Raw genomic sequence first — 14,316 nt, 5'->3', positions numbered from 1 at the left:
CTCCACAACTGACCTAAAGAACATCTTCAGCATCTCACTACAAACATTGAATGAAGCCAACCTAAGGAAGTACAGTTGACTCTGTGCCTTCCTGCACAAGGCATCTGTGTTGGCAGTCCAGTCTAGCTTCTCGTCTAACTGTACTCCCAGATACTTGTAGGTCTTATCCTGCTCCACACAGCAGGACTCCGAGTTATATTGGAAGTCTGATGTGTACAGGGTGAACAGGACCGGAGAGAGCACGGTCCCCTGCGGCGCTCCTGTGCTGCTGACCACCGTGTCAGTCCTACAGTCTCCCAACCGCACATACTGAGGTCTATCTGTCAAGTAGTCCACTATCCAATCCACCATGTGAGAGTTAGTCCGTAGGCCATATTTGGAATCACAAGGGAAGGGAAGGGGAGTAGATGGATCACTCGGGCACCACTGAACACTGAGGAACTGACCTTCCAGTCAATGAAAATGTCAATTTTTACTGCATGAAAAGAAGGAAACAAAATCCTTACATCAGTTTTATTCCTTGTGGAAATCACCTTTGTTCCATCTTGATCTGGACCTTTCCACCTGTGAGAACATGTTTAGTACCATTCGCTTTGGGTACATAATGATACCAATTACCTTTGGCCTGGGTAACAAGTGACCTGTCGCGTTCTCATCACAAATATGCCACACTCCAATGAGAACGAGGACTGCCCTCCCCATCATGTTCATTGGCATTGCCTCTGATGGGCTCTCCACCGTCAATCACCTGTGCGGAGGGGCAGAGTAATTTGAAACTCTCCAGGGTTTGCCGTGTAACATCACATGCTCTTTGTAGTGCTGTCATACATGACCAGAACTTGAAATAATACCAATGTTTTCCCTAATTTATTTTTCTCACAACGTATGGACCGACCATTTGTCTGAAAGTTAAATGTTAACACAGCCTGAAAACAGCACGGCATCAACAAAATACCAGCTGTGCAGCAACAAAGGCTCTCTGTGTGGGAGCATTTCAGTTACTGCGCAGCTCAGAATAATATGGGACAGAGAATAATACTAATGGAAGGAATCAGACTGGGCCAAGTCACAGATTGAATGTCCCATTCTCACACAGACAGGAAGACTGTCGGGGAATTAGATGGACAGACCAGTTGCTGGCACCATGAACAGTTAGAAGGTGAGTTTTTCCCCCAACTTGGGTTGATCCTCGCTGTAACAGTGTGATGTCAGAGCTCAGAAAGGAGACTAAAATTATCTCATAATATATTGGCTGTGAAAATTAATCAGATACAGGAGCAGAATGAGGTCATTTGGCCCATCGAGTCTGCTCCACCATTTCATTACAGCTGATCCATTTCCCTCTCAGCCCCACTCTCCTGCCTTCTCCCCATATCCCTTCCTGCCCTGACTAATCAAGAATCGATCACCCTCTTCCCTAAAATATGCCCAATTACTTGGCCTCCAGAGCAACTCATAACAACAAATTCCACAGATTCACCACACTCCGGTTAAAGAAATTCCTCCTCATCTCCATTCTGAAAGAACAAAGCTCGATTTTGAGGCTGTGTCCTCTAGTCTCAGACTCCCCCACTCTAGTAAACATACTCCACTCTATCGAGACTTTTCAATGTTCGATAGATTTCAATGAGGGCCCCTTCATTATTCTGAACTCCAGTGAGTAGAGGCCCCAAGCCATCAAATGTTCTTCATCTGACAAACCTTATAATTACAGAAATATTTTTGTAAACTTCCTTTGAACGCTCTGCAATGTAAGTACATGATTTCTACTTAAGGGGCCTGAATCTGCTCTCAACAGTCCAAGTGAGGCCACACTTTATAAATACTCAACAACACATCCTTGCTTTTATATTCTCGTACTCTTCAACATTATTTCCTCTCCATTGAGAAAACAGTCTGCACTCTCATTGTTTCTAACAAAGTGGATGACCATACACTTCTCTGAATGATGGCTTTCATTCATTGATGTCTTTTGTAAATCTTTTTTACAGGTTAGAAATGGCAAAAATTGTGTACGGGAATTTTAAACAGAACAACCTGTCAGTTTGCTGTCTCTGCCCAGATATTAAAGGAGATACTAGATATTTAACTATGTGTCACTGTTGATCCTTGGAAATGAAGAATTATGTCATCACAGCTGGAAAAGTGCTTTGTGTCTAAAATGAAGTTTTCTGTTGTAACTCACTGAAATCCACTGGAACTGGGGAGCTGAGAACACACCAGCATTTGTTCACCTGAGATCAGTTCTTCAACTACATTGTTTGTGCAAGGGGTTTACTACATCTGACATTTGACTTATGAATTGACAAAGAACTGTGGGAAGGGATTCACTCTTCACTCACTCATCTGACCTGCATGCACACCAGCGAGTTCACACTGATAAGATGTCGTTCACCTGCGCTGATTGTGGGAAGGGATTCACTCGGTCATCCAGCCTACTGACACACCAGCGAGTTCACACTGGTGAGAAGCCGTTCACCCGCTCAGACTGTGGGAAGGGATTCACTCAGTCATCGCAACTGCAGAGACACCAGTCAGTTCACAGCGGGGAAAAGCCATTCACCTGTTCAGACTGTGGGAAGGGATTCACTTGGTCATCTGAACTGAAGATACATCAGCGAACTCACACTGGGGAGAGGCCGTTCACCTGTTCAGACTGTGGAAAAGGGTTTATTCGGTCATCTCAGCTGAAGGTACATCAGCGAATTCACACTGGGGAGAGGCCGTTCACCTGCTCAGTCTGTGGGAAAGGATTCACTCAGTCATCTGTACTGAAGGAGCATCAGCAAATTCACACAGGGGAGAGACCGTTCACCTGCTCAGACTGTGGAAAAGGATTCACTCATTCATCTGTACTGAAGGTACATCAGCGAATTCACACTGGGGAGAAACCATTCACGTGCTCAGACTGTGGGAAGAAATTCACTGACTCATCCAGGCTACAGGCCCACTGGCGAGTTCATACTGGAGAGAGGCCGTTCACCTGTTCAGACTGTGGGAAGGCATTTACCCGGTCATCTCAAGTGATGGTACATCAGCGAATTCACACTGGAGAGAGGCCATTTTCCTGCTCTGAATGTGGGAAGAGATTCACTCATTTATCTGACCTACAGGTGCACCAGCGAGTCCACACTGGAGAGAGGCCATTCACCTGCTCAGACTGTGGGAAGTCCTTTATTCGATCAGTTGAACTGAAGACACATCAGCGAATTCACACTGGGGAGAGGCCATTCACCTGCTCAGACTGTGGGAAAGGGTTTATTCGGTCATATCAACTGAAGGTGCATCAGCGAGTTCACACTGGGGACAGACCGTTCACCTGCTCAGACTGTGGAAGGGGATTTACTCAGTCATCTTAACTGATGATACATCAGCGTATTCACACTGGGGAGAGGCCGTACACCTGCTCTGAATGTGGAAAGAGATTCAGTCAGTCATCCGACTTACAGACACACCAACGAGTCCACACTGGGGAGAGGCCATTCTCCTGCTCCCAATGTGGGAAGAGATTCTCTCAGTCATCCCACCTTGTGACACACTACCGAGTTCACACTGGGGAAACTATTTAAATAGGTGACAGGCTACAGGCTGGATATTTCACCATCACAGTTACTGAATCAAGTTCAAAAGTGACTGTTGGTGCCGAACTCGGTAATTATTGCTGCTGTTTATCAAACCCAGTTCTGCACTCTGGTCACTGGACGTGGGAGGTATTCCTCGGCTACTGTTTCCGTTTAATGGGACTGGAGTTTAATGGTTTGGATCTGTGGCACAGAAATCAGTTCTCATTTAAATTATGACCACATTGACAGAATCTCCTTTCTCTCCCGTGACTGTCATCTCCTATAACTACTGCAAAGCCTGAATTTACACTTCCCTGTTGAGCATCAGAGCCAACAGTACTACCGGCCTTTCTGTTGCTGCTGCTGCCGTGCCCCAAAGGATCAACTCCCCAGCCACCCAGCAGTATCCAACAGGGTATTCTGCTGAGGAGAACGCCCACAGGACAGCCCCGCACTGTCTCCCTAATGACCCTTACCTCTGCTGGTGGTCACACATCTCCTATCCGAAGCTTGTACTCTGGGTGTGGCCACCTCTTCAGATGTTTCTTTTCAAACATTATTATTATTATTATTATTATTATTATTATTATTATTATTATTATTATTATTATTATTATTATTATTAAAAATAACACAGGTACATTGAAGTAACAACACTCACAATCCCTCAAAACAAATTATCTTAAAGATTGAACATTTTTGTGAATTAAAAAATCCCTACTAAGCAAGAAAAGTGAGAGAAAAGAAACCCATTGGGGGTACAACCCCGGAGCCAGGCGTCATACAAAAAGCTTCTAAAAATAAACATCAAACCGCCAACAAGAAAGAAAGATATATCAAAAAACAGTTAGATAGTGGAGGAAATCTATCAGTTAACTGAAATACTTGACAGATAGACCTCAGTATGTGCGGTTGGGAGACTGTAGGTCTGACACAGTGGTCAGCAGCACAGGAGCGCCACAGGGAACCGTACTCTCTCCGGTCCTGTTCACCCTGTACACATCTGACTTCCAATATAACTCGGAGTCCTGCCATGTGCAGAAGTTCGCTGATGACACGGCCATAGTGGGGTGTGTCAGGAATGGACAGGAGGAGGAGTATAGGAAACTGATACAGGACTTTGTGATATGGTGCAACTCAAACTACCTGCGTCTCAATGTCACCAAGACCAAGGAGATGGTGGTGGACTTTAGGAGATCTAGGCCTCATATGGAGCCAGTGATCATTAATGGAGAATGTGTGGAGCAGGTTAAGACCTACAAGTATCTGGGAGTACAGTTGGACGAGAAGCTAGACTGGACTGCCAACACAGATGCCTTGTGCAGGAAGGCACAGAGTCGACTGTACTTCCTTAGAAGGTTGGCGTCATTCAATGTCTGCAGTGAGATGCTGATGATGTTCTATAGGTCAGTTGTTGAGAGCGCCCTCTTCTTTGTGGTGGCGTGTTGGGGAGGAAGCATTAAGAAGAAGGACGCCTCACGTCTTAATAAGCTGATAAGGAAGGCGGGCTCTGTCGTGGGCAAAGTACTGGAGAGTTTAACATCGGTAGCTGATCGAAGGGCGCTGAGTAGGCTACGGTCAATTATGGAAAACCCTGAACATCCTCTACATAGCACCATCCAGAGACAGAGAAGCAGTTTCAGCGACAGGTTACTGTCGATGCAATGCTCCTCAGACAGGATGAAGAGGTCAATACTCCCCAATGCCATTAGGCTTTACAATTCAACTGCCAGGACTTAAGAACTTTTTTTTTTTTTTTTTTAAAGCTATTATTAATGCTTTTTGAGTTAGTGATTTAGATGCATATCATATTATTACTGAGTTAAGTATTGTATGTAAGGAGTTTTTGCTACAACAAGTGTATGGGACATTGGAAAAAATGTTGAATTTCCCCATGGGGATGAATAAAGTATCTATCTATCTATCTATCTATCTAATAATAACGAGCAAATGAGCCCCATCTCTTCTCAAAATCAAATAAAGTTTCAAAGGTTCGACTTCTAATTTTCTCCAAACTAATACACAGCATCACTTGAGAGAACCATTGTGGCAAAGTAACAGCTGATATGTCCTTCCATTTCAACAAGATGGCCCTCCTAGCTATCAATGTAACAGACGCAATAACATGTTGGTCAGACACAGCAATACCATGGATATTTTGAGGAATTATTCCAAAAACCACAGTCAATTTATTAGGTTGTAAGTTGATTCTGAGTGCTTTAGAAATTGTCGAAAAGACTAACTTCCAAAACTGTTTTAATATAGAACATGACCAGAACATATGTGTCAGTGTAGCTATCTCAGTTTTACATCTATCACAATACTTGTCAACATTGGGAAATATTTTAGAAAGTCTCTCCTTCGACAAATGGTAACGATGTACAATTTTAATTTGAATCAGTGAATGACTAGCACAGATCGAAGAAGAGTTAACCAACTTCAGAATCCGTGTCCAATCCTCCCATATCAACGTCAAACTGAGTTCCTTCTCCCAATCTTGTTTAATCTTAAGAAAAGGACGCTTGTCCCATTGTAATAATAAATTATAAATCCTTCCAATAGAACCTTTCATCGAAGGGTTCTTATTCATAATAGTCTCTAATAAGACAGCCTCCAATATGTAAGGAAAATTACTTAAATATTTTTTGAATTTTTGAAACAATATCTATCTTGAAGGTATTGTAAAAATATGAATATGAGAGAGAATATTTATCGAGTAATTGTTCAAAAGACATCATTCTGCCTTCTTTAAATAAATCTAAAAAAGAAGTAATACCTTTATTTTTCCAAAGGTAAAAAAAAAATGGATCGCTCCAGGAGGGTTTAAAAAAGTGAATACGATAAATTATACTACAACGTTTAAAATTTTAAGATTTAAAAATTTGTGGAACTGGAGCCAAATTTGCAAAGAGTGCTTAACCACAGGATATAGGTTTAAATTATCAACTTTAGCTAATTGTACAGGTAGAGCAACTCCTAATAACGGAGTTAAATAAAACTGTTTCACCACTCTCAGTTCCAGGTTTACCCAAATTGGCCGATCATTCCTATCACCCTAATATAAGCAAAAGGACATATATCGCAAATTAACAGCCCAATAATAAATTCTTAGATTAGGCAAAGCGAGGCTTCCGTCCTTTTTCAACTTTTGTAAATGACATTGACTAATTCTTGGTCTTTTATTATCCCAAATAAAAGATAGAATAATAGAACCAATCCCATCAAAATCCCCTGATAGCTGAAAAAAGGAGACCTACAGTTATTAGTGACAACAGTGGCAATAGGAGCTTTATATATCATTTTAATCCAATTATTAAAGTTAATAACAAAACCAAATGTTTCTAAGACATTAAGTAAATATTTCCATTCAACACGATCAAATTCTTTTTCAGCATCCAAAGATACAACGCATTGTGGAGTTTTAGAAGCGGGCGAATATATAATGTTAAATAGTCTCCAAACATTTGAAAAAGAATAACGACCCTTTATAAAGCCTGGTTGATCTTTAAAAATGATTTTACCCATAGACTCTCCAACTGACTGGCCATTATCTTTGACAGATCTTAGCATCAACATTCAACAATGAAATAGGTCTGTATGAGGCACAGTCAGTAGGATCTTTATCCTTTTTAATGATTAAAGAAATAGAAACCTCATAAAAAGTAGAGGGTAAATCACTTTTCACAAAAGAATCTTTAAGCATCTCCAACATATATGGAGAAAGCAATTTTCCGATTTTTTAAATAATATTTTACAGGATAACCATAAAGTCCCGGAGCCTTACCAGCTTGCATTGAAAAAATAGCTTTATGAATTTCGGATTCAGTAATTTGGGCATCCTAATGACCTAATGGTCTTCTTAATGACCCTTACCTCTGCTGGTGGTCACGCTTCTCCTATCCGAAGCTTGTAGCCATCTCTTCAGATGTTTCATTGATAGTATCTTCAGGCTCCCGAATGATCCTGAGTACATCCAACTACCTGAACCAGTCGTCAGGCGCTGTGATTAGGTGCTCTTCCTGCAAATAGTCATCAGGGGAACTGTCAGATTTCCAGAATTCCCACATCTGACCGGAGGAGCATCCCATCTGCTCTGCACTAAAATACACCACTGTGGGTCAGGAAGGAATTAACATATGCAAAAAAAACATCAAACATGAATGGGTCAATGACAGTGGAAGTAGAATGAACAATTGTCTGTGTTTTTGCCATGAGGTCGAAGGAATATAGGCTGCCATTTTGTGAAGCCGCTCTGTAACCCCCATTTTGTGAACTGATTGCTATGGAATAACCTAATCAGATCGACTGAACACACGAAGTTTCTGGTATTCCCATTCTAAGCCTGAAATCACTCTCACATAAACCATGTATTATGTACACTGTCAGATTTGCAGAAATAATCTCGTTATCTCTGAACCTGAAGTCACTCTGAGATAAGGTGTGTATTACGTACAGTGGCAGGTCTGCAGAAGGAATCTCGTTATCTCTGAACCTAAAGCCACTCTGAGATAAGGTGTGTATTATGTACACTGTCAGGTCTGCAGAAGGAATCTCGTTATCTCTGAACCTGAAGTCTCTCTGAGATAAGGTGTGTATTATGTACAGTGGCAGGTTTGCAGAAGGAATCTCGTTATCTCTGAACCTGAAGTCTCTCTGAGATAAGGTGTGTATTATGTACAGTGGCAGGTTTGCAGAAGGAATCTCGTTATCTCTGAACCTGAAGTCACTCTGACATAAGGTGTGTATTATGTACAGTGGCAGGTTTGCAGAAGGCATCTCGTTATCTCTGAACCTGAAGCCACTCTGAGATAAGGTGTGTATTATGTACAGTGGCAGGTCTGCAGAAGGAATCTCTATATTTCTGCTGACAGTCTGAGCGACACAGTTTGTCTGTTTGGAACCATTGTTGAGGAGAACAAAATAAATCACCTTCAGCATGAAGTTGTGTAGCCCTTGGACTACATCCAATGGAAATCTGTTAGTCATCAGCATGATGGACTTCAGCCAACAGGAATGAGATGCGTCCTCTGAACTGATAAGAGTTGTTTCAAATGTTTCAAATAAGACTTGTTTCAAAACAAGTTAAGAGTTCCAAATGCAGGGGTGTGATAACTCCTGAGACTAACCATCACAAGGAAGAACCCCCATGGAAGGGACTGAGAGAAGAAATGATTGATCATTTGGACAAAATGGGATCCCCTGTTTCAGTGTTGTGAATTTCAGAAGTGGTCAGGGTGTGTATTACTACAGAGGGAGCAGTGGAATTCATGTTTTAAGTTGTTTGCCTGGGGTCAACATAGTTACTTTGTTGTTTGTGCAGGAAAAATAAAGTGCGAGCTGTGATTAATTACGAGTTGCCTGGTGAGTTTCCAAACTGATATCAGTTGATGAACGGTAAACATACTTTGGCGACCTGGGGTGCACTCGAAAAGAAAGAAAAGTGGTCTGGGACCCTGGTGTCGAATTGAATCACACTGTAGGTTAGGATATTAAACTGTGAAAGGAAAAGGACAGGAAGAACCCAGGAATTCCGAGGATTTCAGGGATTACTTTCATGGTTAATTATGAGGGAAATGGTCAGATTATGAGGAGTGGTTAGGAAAGTTTGAGAGTCGAGGGTCAGGGACTCTGGAGGAAGAATTGTGGAAAACAGTGAAAATAAATTAAAGAAATTATAAGGGATTAAAAATGTTATAATGCAATGTTTGTTGGATGATCTAATTGAAGTGAAGAGAGAAAAAACTCAAACTGACAGAGGAATTGTGTAAGTGTAGGGAAGATTTAGAAATTCTGAGGGAGCAGGATCAGGTGAATCTGATCCACATGAGTCAGTTTCAGGCTCAGTGTGAAGCGTTAACAAGAGAAAATGAGAAAACTGAAGAGGAGTATAAACAGGCGGATACAGAATTAGAGAAAGGAAAAGTCAGGGTCGGGATTTACGGCTGTTGTGAATGTCATGAAGAAATCGGCAGATGAGAGGAAAGGCTGCGCTGATCGCAAGTGTTTAAAACAGATGGAAAATCTGCAATGTGAACTCTCAGCTCGGAGAGGAGTGATATGTGCGAGGACGGACGTTGATGGTGATGCAGAATGGGGTGATTTAGCGTATGAAGAGACGCTTGTATCACACACCGGGTTGCTGTCTTCAGTCACCTGATGAGGTAATCGTAGCCTTTGTCCAGGGGCAGATAAGGTCAGGTAATGCCCAACCTTCATAGAGTGTTTCAACCCTTAACCACTACACTGTCCAGCTGGTGGATCTGAAGTGAGGGCCAAGTCACTGCCCATCTGTTCCAGACCTCCAGCTCAACCCCTCTCTCCAGCTCCATACCCAGTCAGGGGCTTTTTCTGCTTCCTCCCCCATCCTGTCAGCTGCTTGCTTCTTGCTCTTTTCATCAAGGCCCAGCACAGACAGCAACCTCCATGCTGGCCATGCCGGGAACCCACTACAGTCGATCTCCATGAGGAACAGCCACGTCTGCCATCCTTTGTCCCTGCACTCCGGGACTAACAGTATAAAAGCCAGGATTATTGTGGAAGTGGCCCGCCTCCCAGCAGGTTTTTCCGAGAGTGGGTGGAACCTTCAACACTCAGTGCCCCAATGGCGCCTGTAGTAATGGAGGGACTGCAGGACATACCAGAGCCGGGGGTGTGGGGCGGGTGTGACACGGTATTCTGTCCCTTTTGACGTGGCCCAATTGAATGCTGGAGCTGTGAATGAGAGATGATTCTCCGAAACTTTCCCAGTGCATTCAGCAGACAGGATAACTCACGGTTTATATGAAACGGAGGAGGGGAAGCTAACCCTTCTCTGTCTAAATTCAGCTTTCCCTTCAGCCCTGCCAGAGGAACAGGCACTCGCCCAGGGGACACGGGGTGATGTGCAGAAGGCACCATGAGAAGCTGCTGGACTAATTGAAGTGACAGTGGAGGTTTTGCATAACTGCAGACAGTGGAAAGGGAGGAACCTTCTATATCTGTGACGATGTTGTGGCCGGTTTTCTCGAGTGTTTTGGGTCCTACTTTGGATACGCAGAATTTGACTCCGTGGCAGAGTAGGAACTGGCCGAGGAACTTGGTATCGCACAGTACCGAGGAGAGCAGAAGGGTGTGTGAAATGATTGATCCATTCAAACCCCACACATGCTGAAGCATGGGCTCTCAGAAGGATGATGTGAACGAGGGAAAAGGGATTGAGGGAGAAAGGTACAGAGGAGGGTAAGGGGAAACAGGGTTCTAAAACGACCCTATCACAGAACAAGGTTTGCAGTGGCAGAATGAAGGGAGACGGGGTGCTGATCAGGATGAGCTGCCACCGAGCTCAACAGCGCCGCCTAATGGCTGGGTTAGTCAAGCACGTGGTTGAAACACTTACTCTGTTATGAGTATTGGATCCCCAAAGAAATGATGCAATTCTGGACAGAAAGTTTATTTTGCCGTTGATCACCCACAGCCCAGGTGGGTTGGGATTTGTCAGGATGCAACAATGGCCCATTGCCCCCTGGAAGGTCAACAGCGTTATCTAAAATGCAATGCCCATGATGCTGATGAAAAGCCACGACTGGCATCCAGAGTTATCCCCAGGGGGAGTCCAAATTGTATGTGTGTTCACCACATGGTTGGAGCTGGACCCCTTGTAGAAACTAAAGTAGGAATCCACCGCGTAAAATTTCTTCGGAATGCAGGAAAGTCTCGAACCACCCTAAAAATGGCTATGTTCAATGCAACACATTGGGAAATACAAGATACGGTTATTATAAATGGATTGAATTGACATTCAGAAGCGTGGAAGTTGGGTACCGTTGAAATATATTCGAAACTTTGAGATTTTTTATGTATTAAATCTTGTAATGTCACAAATGGACCCTGAATTATACCAGTCTGCTTTGCTATATGCTAAGTGAGGATGTGGCAGGAGGCATGTTCATTGTGTAACAGGTAAGGTCTCTCCATTGTGAGGCCTTGAATAAAAGCGTTGTAGTCGCTAAGTAGAGGAGCTGACACCTAGAATAGCCTGAACACTTGCATGAAAGCGAACTTTGTAAGCTGTAAACGATCCATCTATTCTGAGGTGTGGAGATGGCTTTCTCCTTGTAAGTCATAAGCGCACTGCTGAACAGCTGAACTCTGTGTGTGTTTGTGTGTGTGCGTGTGTGTGTGTGTGTGTGTGTGTGTGTGTGTGTGTGTGTGTGTGTGTGTGTGTGTGTGTGTGTGTGTGTGTGTGTGTGTGTGTGTGTGTGTGTGTGTTTCTGTGTGTGAGCGTGGGAGAGGAAAAGTTGTTCTGTGTTTGCTCAATCGATAATAAGAGAGAATTCGAATGAATCTCGGGCTTCGAAAGACCAAAAATAAGGTGATCAAGGGAAATATTTTATTCTGACTTGAATTCGCTTTTGTGTTAAAAATGTATTATTGTGTCAGGGCCTCACGCAGCAGTAACCACCCCCCCCCCCCCCCCAACCGTCCCTGGCGCAAAACTGCTGCAGGGGACAACGTTTCTGTACCGTTTTTATTTGTTTTTGTGCATTTGGTGCGGAAGAGGAGTTGTTGATCATGTTGCTGTTCTTCCTTATCTTGGTTTCGAGACTATCTGAAGAAGAATCACAGGATTGTGTACTGCATACATTTTCTGATAATACATGAAATGACATGAATGAAGAAATGAAAGAATGATACAGACATGGATTTTTGTGCTGTCTTGTCTCTCTCTCTCTCTCTCTGCGCACGCGCGCTTGTGTGTGTTTCTTTGTGTTTCCCTATTTGTTTTCCATGTAATTGATATTAAAGCCACACGAATTCCACACTGGCAATGTGCAATCCTGGTTTAGCAGATGGAAATCCGTGCATCTGTATTCGGATATGAGATGCCTACATTCCAGGAGAAAATTACTCATTGGTGTACCGTTACGTTTGGGAATTTGAAATTAACAATTTTGTTTAAATTGGAATAATTTGAGAGCAATCCTAAAAGTTGTTCAACTAACAAGATACCGTTCTTTTATAGAACAGAAAATATGTCAAAACTTTTGACATATTCTGAATTTGTGATTTCTTGGAAAATAGTTTTGATGAAATCAGTGTTTTGTCATGTAAATTGCAAACGGAAAAAAAAGGTAAAGAGTTTTCTGGTTGGCACCACATTAATACAGTACGTAGATGACCCCCTGTTGAAACCCCCGAAAGGAAACTTGTGATCAGGTCTCCATAAGCTGGCTACATAAGCCAGTTATGAAAGTTCAACAAGTATCAAAGCAGAAATTAGTTTCTACAACCAGAAGTTATTTACCTAGGATGTACCCAGGACAGAAGGTCATCGATTAAGACTTCTGTTAAAGACGGATGCGAACGACTCACAGAGAACTGAAACACTTTCTAAGAATGATATCTGATATTGTAGACAATGGATTTTAGATTGTGCAGGTATTGTTAGGCCCACCCTTGTGGTGTCAGAGGCGAGCGACCTACTCAGTTGATCCTGATGACATCTCCCACTTTGGGTGAAAGAATGTATTAGACATTATTTATGTGTTCTCACGATGGGCTGAAGCATTTGTTTGTGGAAAAAAATGATGCAGCTACAGTGACAAAATGTTTTTTTAAAGGAAGTAACCCGCGATCTGGAATCCCCTGGAAACTATCCAGTGACAACGGTACTCATTTCACTGGTAAAGTCATTGAAGATGGATGCAAAGCCTAACAAGCGGGTCAAAATTTCCATTGTCGCTCCCATCCACAGTCAGCGGTACGAGTCGAAAATATGAACGGAATCATTAAGAACATACTTAGGAAGATTTGTGAGGAAATGAGACTAAAGTGGAAATAGGAGCTGCATTTGGTTCTGATGACTACAGAAGCCACTGCCAAAGGAACCATTGGGCTGTCCCCACAACGGGACCGCCGTCTGATGCGCCATCAGGAATTAAACAAGTGCGTGTACACCACTTGGATGAGAGCATGTTCAATTATGGTATCGCCTGAAAAAATCACTAAATATCATCAGCAGGTAAGAGAGGCCCAGCAAACTGTAGAGACCGTCAAATGCTACCACAGTGAACCGGTGACTACGTGGTGGTGCGGGCATGTAAAAGGGAGATGTGTTTGGAGCCTCGGTTTGAAGTACCATTTCCGGTATTGCTGGTCTCTAATCATGGTGAGAGAAAGGCCGTCGTGGATTCACGCCTCTCACTGCAAGAAGATGGTTGACGACGGGAAAAAGATAAAACCACTGAGAGACCGAATGGTGTCGGTTGGATTAGCTCTTGTCCTTTCCCGGACGGATGTGGTCACCACAAACATTCAAGCTGCTGAGTCTGTATGGGTGTCCTGGCACATGTAGAAATGGATGTGTCCCGTTTAACTGTGATCTTCAATGAAATACAGATGAACTGTTACTTTAACTGGTCCAGGTCCTCAGGCCAGGATATGTTTGGTTTCTAGCACAGGGCTGATGGGACTTGGAAACATCGATCCCTTTCATTCCCTTATCAGTACAGTCAGAATATCACTTTGTCTGGATGAAGATATAAATTTGAAAACGAGTGTTGTAGAGAATGATTTGCCCCAACTCAACAATGTTAACCAAGGTTAAAAAGACTTAGTGATGTCCTCATAGAAACGTGCAAAGATAGAAAACCTACAGCACATTATCGGCCTTTCGGCCCATACTGCAATGCCGAACATGTAATTACTTTAGAAATTAACACCGGTTACCAATTGCCCTCTATTTTTCTAGCTCCGTGCAACTAACCAGGAGTCT

At 42.9% G+C, this 14,316-nt stretch overlaps 1 protein-coding gene across 1 annotated transcript in view; it reads left to right on the top strand.

The window, feature by feature from the left end:
- LOC140720008 (uncharacterized) overlaps positions 1-14,316 on the top strand; it is a 305,271-nt gene that overhangs the window by 289,519 nt on the left and 1,436 nt on the right. The window contains 2 exon segments of the mRNA XM_073034912.1: positions 2,415-3,113; positions 3,198-3,429. Coding sequence (XP_072891013.1) covers positions 2,415-3,113; positions 3,198-3,429 — 931 coding nt within the window.

Source organism: Hemitrygon akajei, unplaced genomic scaffold (genome assembly GCF_048418815.1).
Source record: "Hemitrygon akajei unplaced genomic scaffold, sHemAka1.3 Scf000034, whole genome shotgun sequence".
Taxonomy (NCBI): domain Eukaryota; kingdom Metazoa; phylum Chordata; class Chondrichthyes; order Myliobatiformes; family Dasyatidae; genus Hemitrygon; species Hemitrygon akajei.
This window is presented reverse-complemented; position numbering and strand designations above follow the sequence as displayed.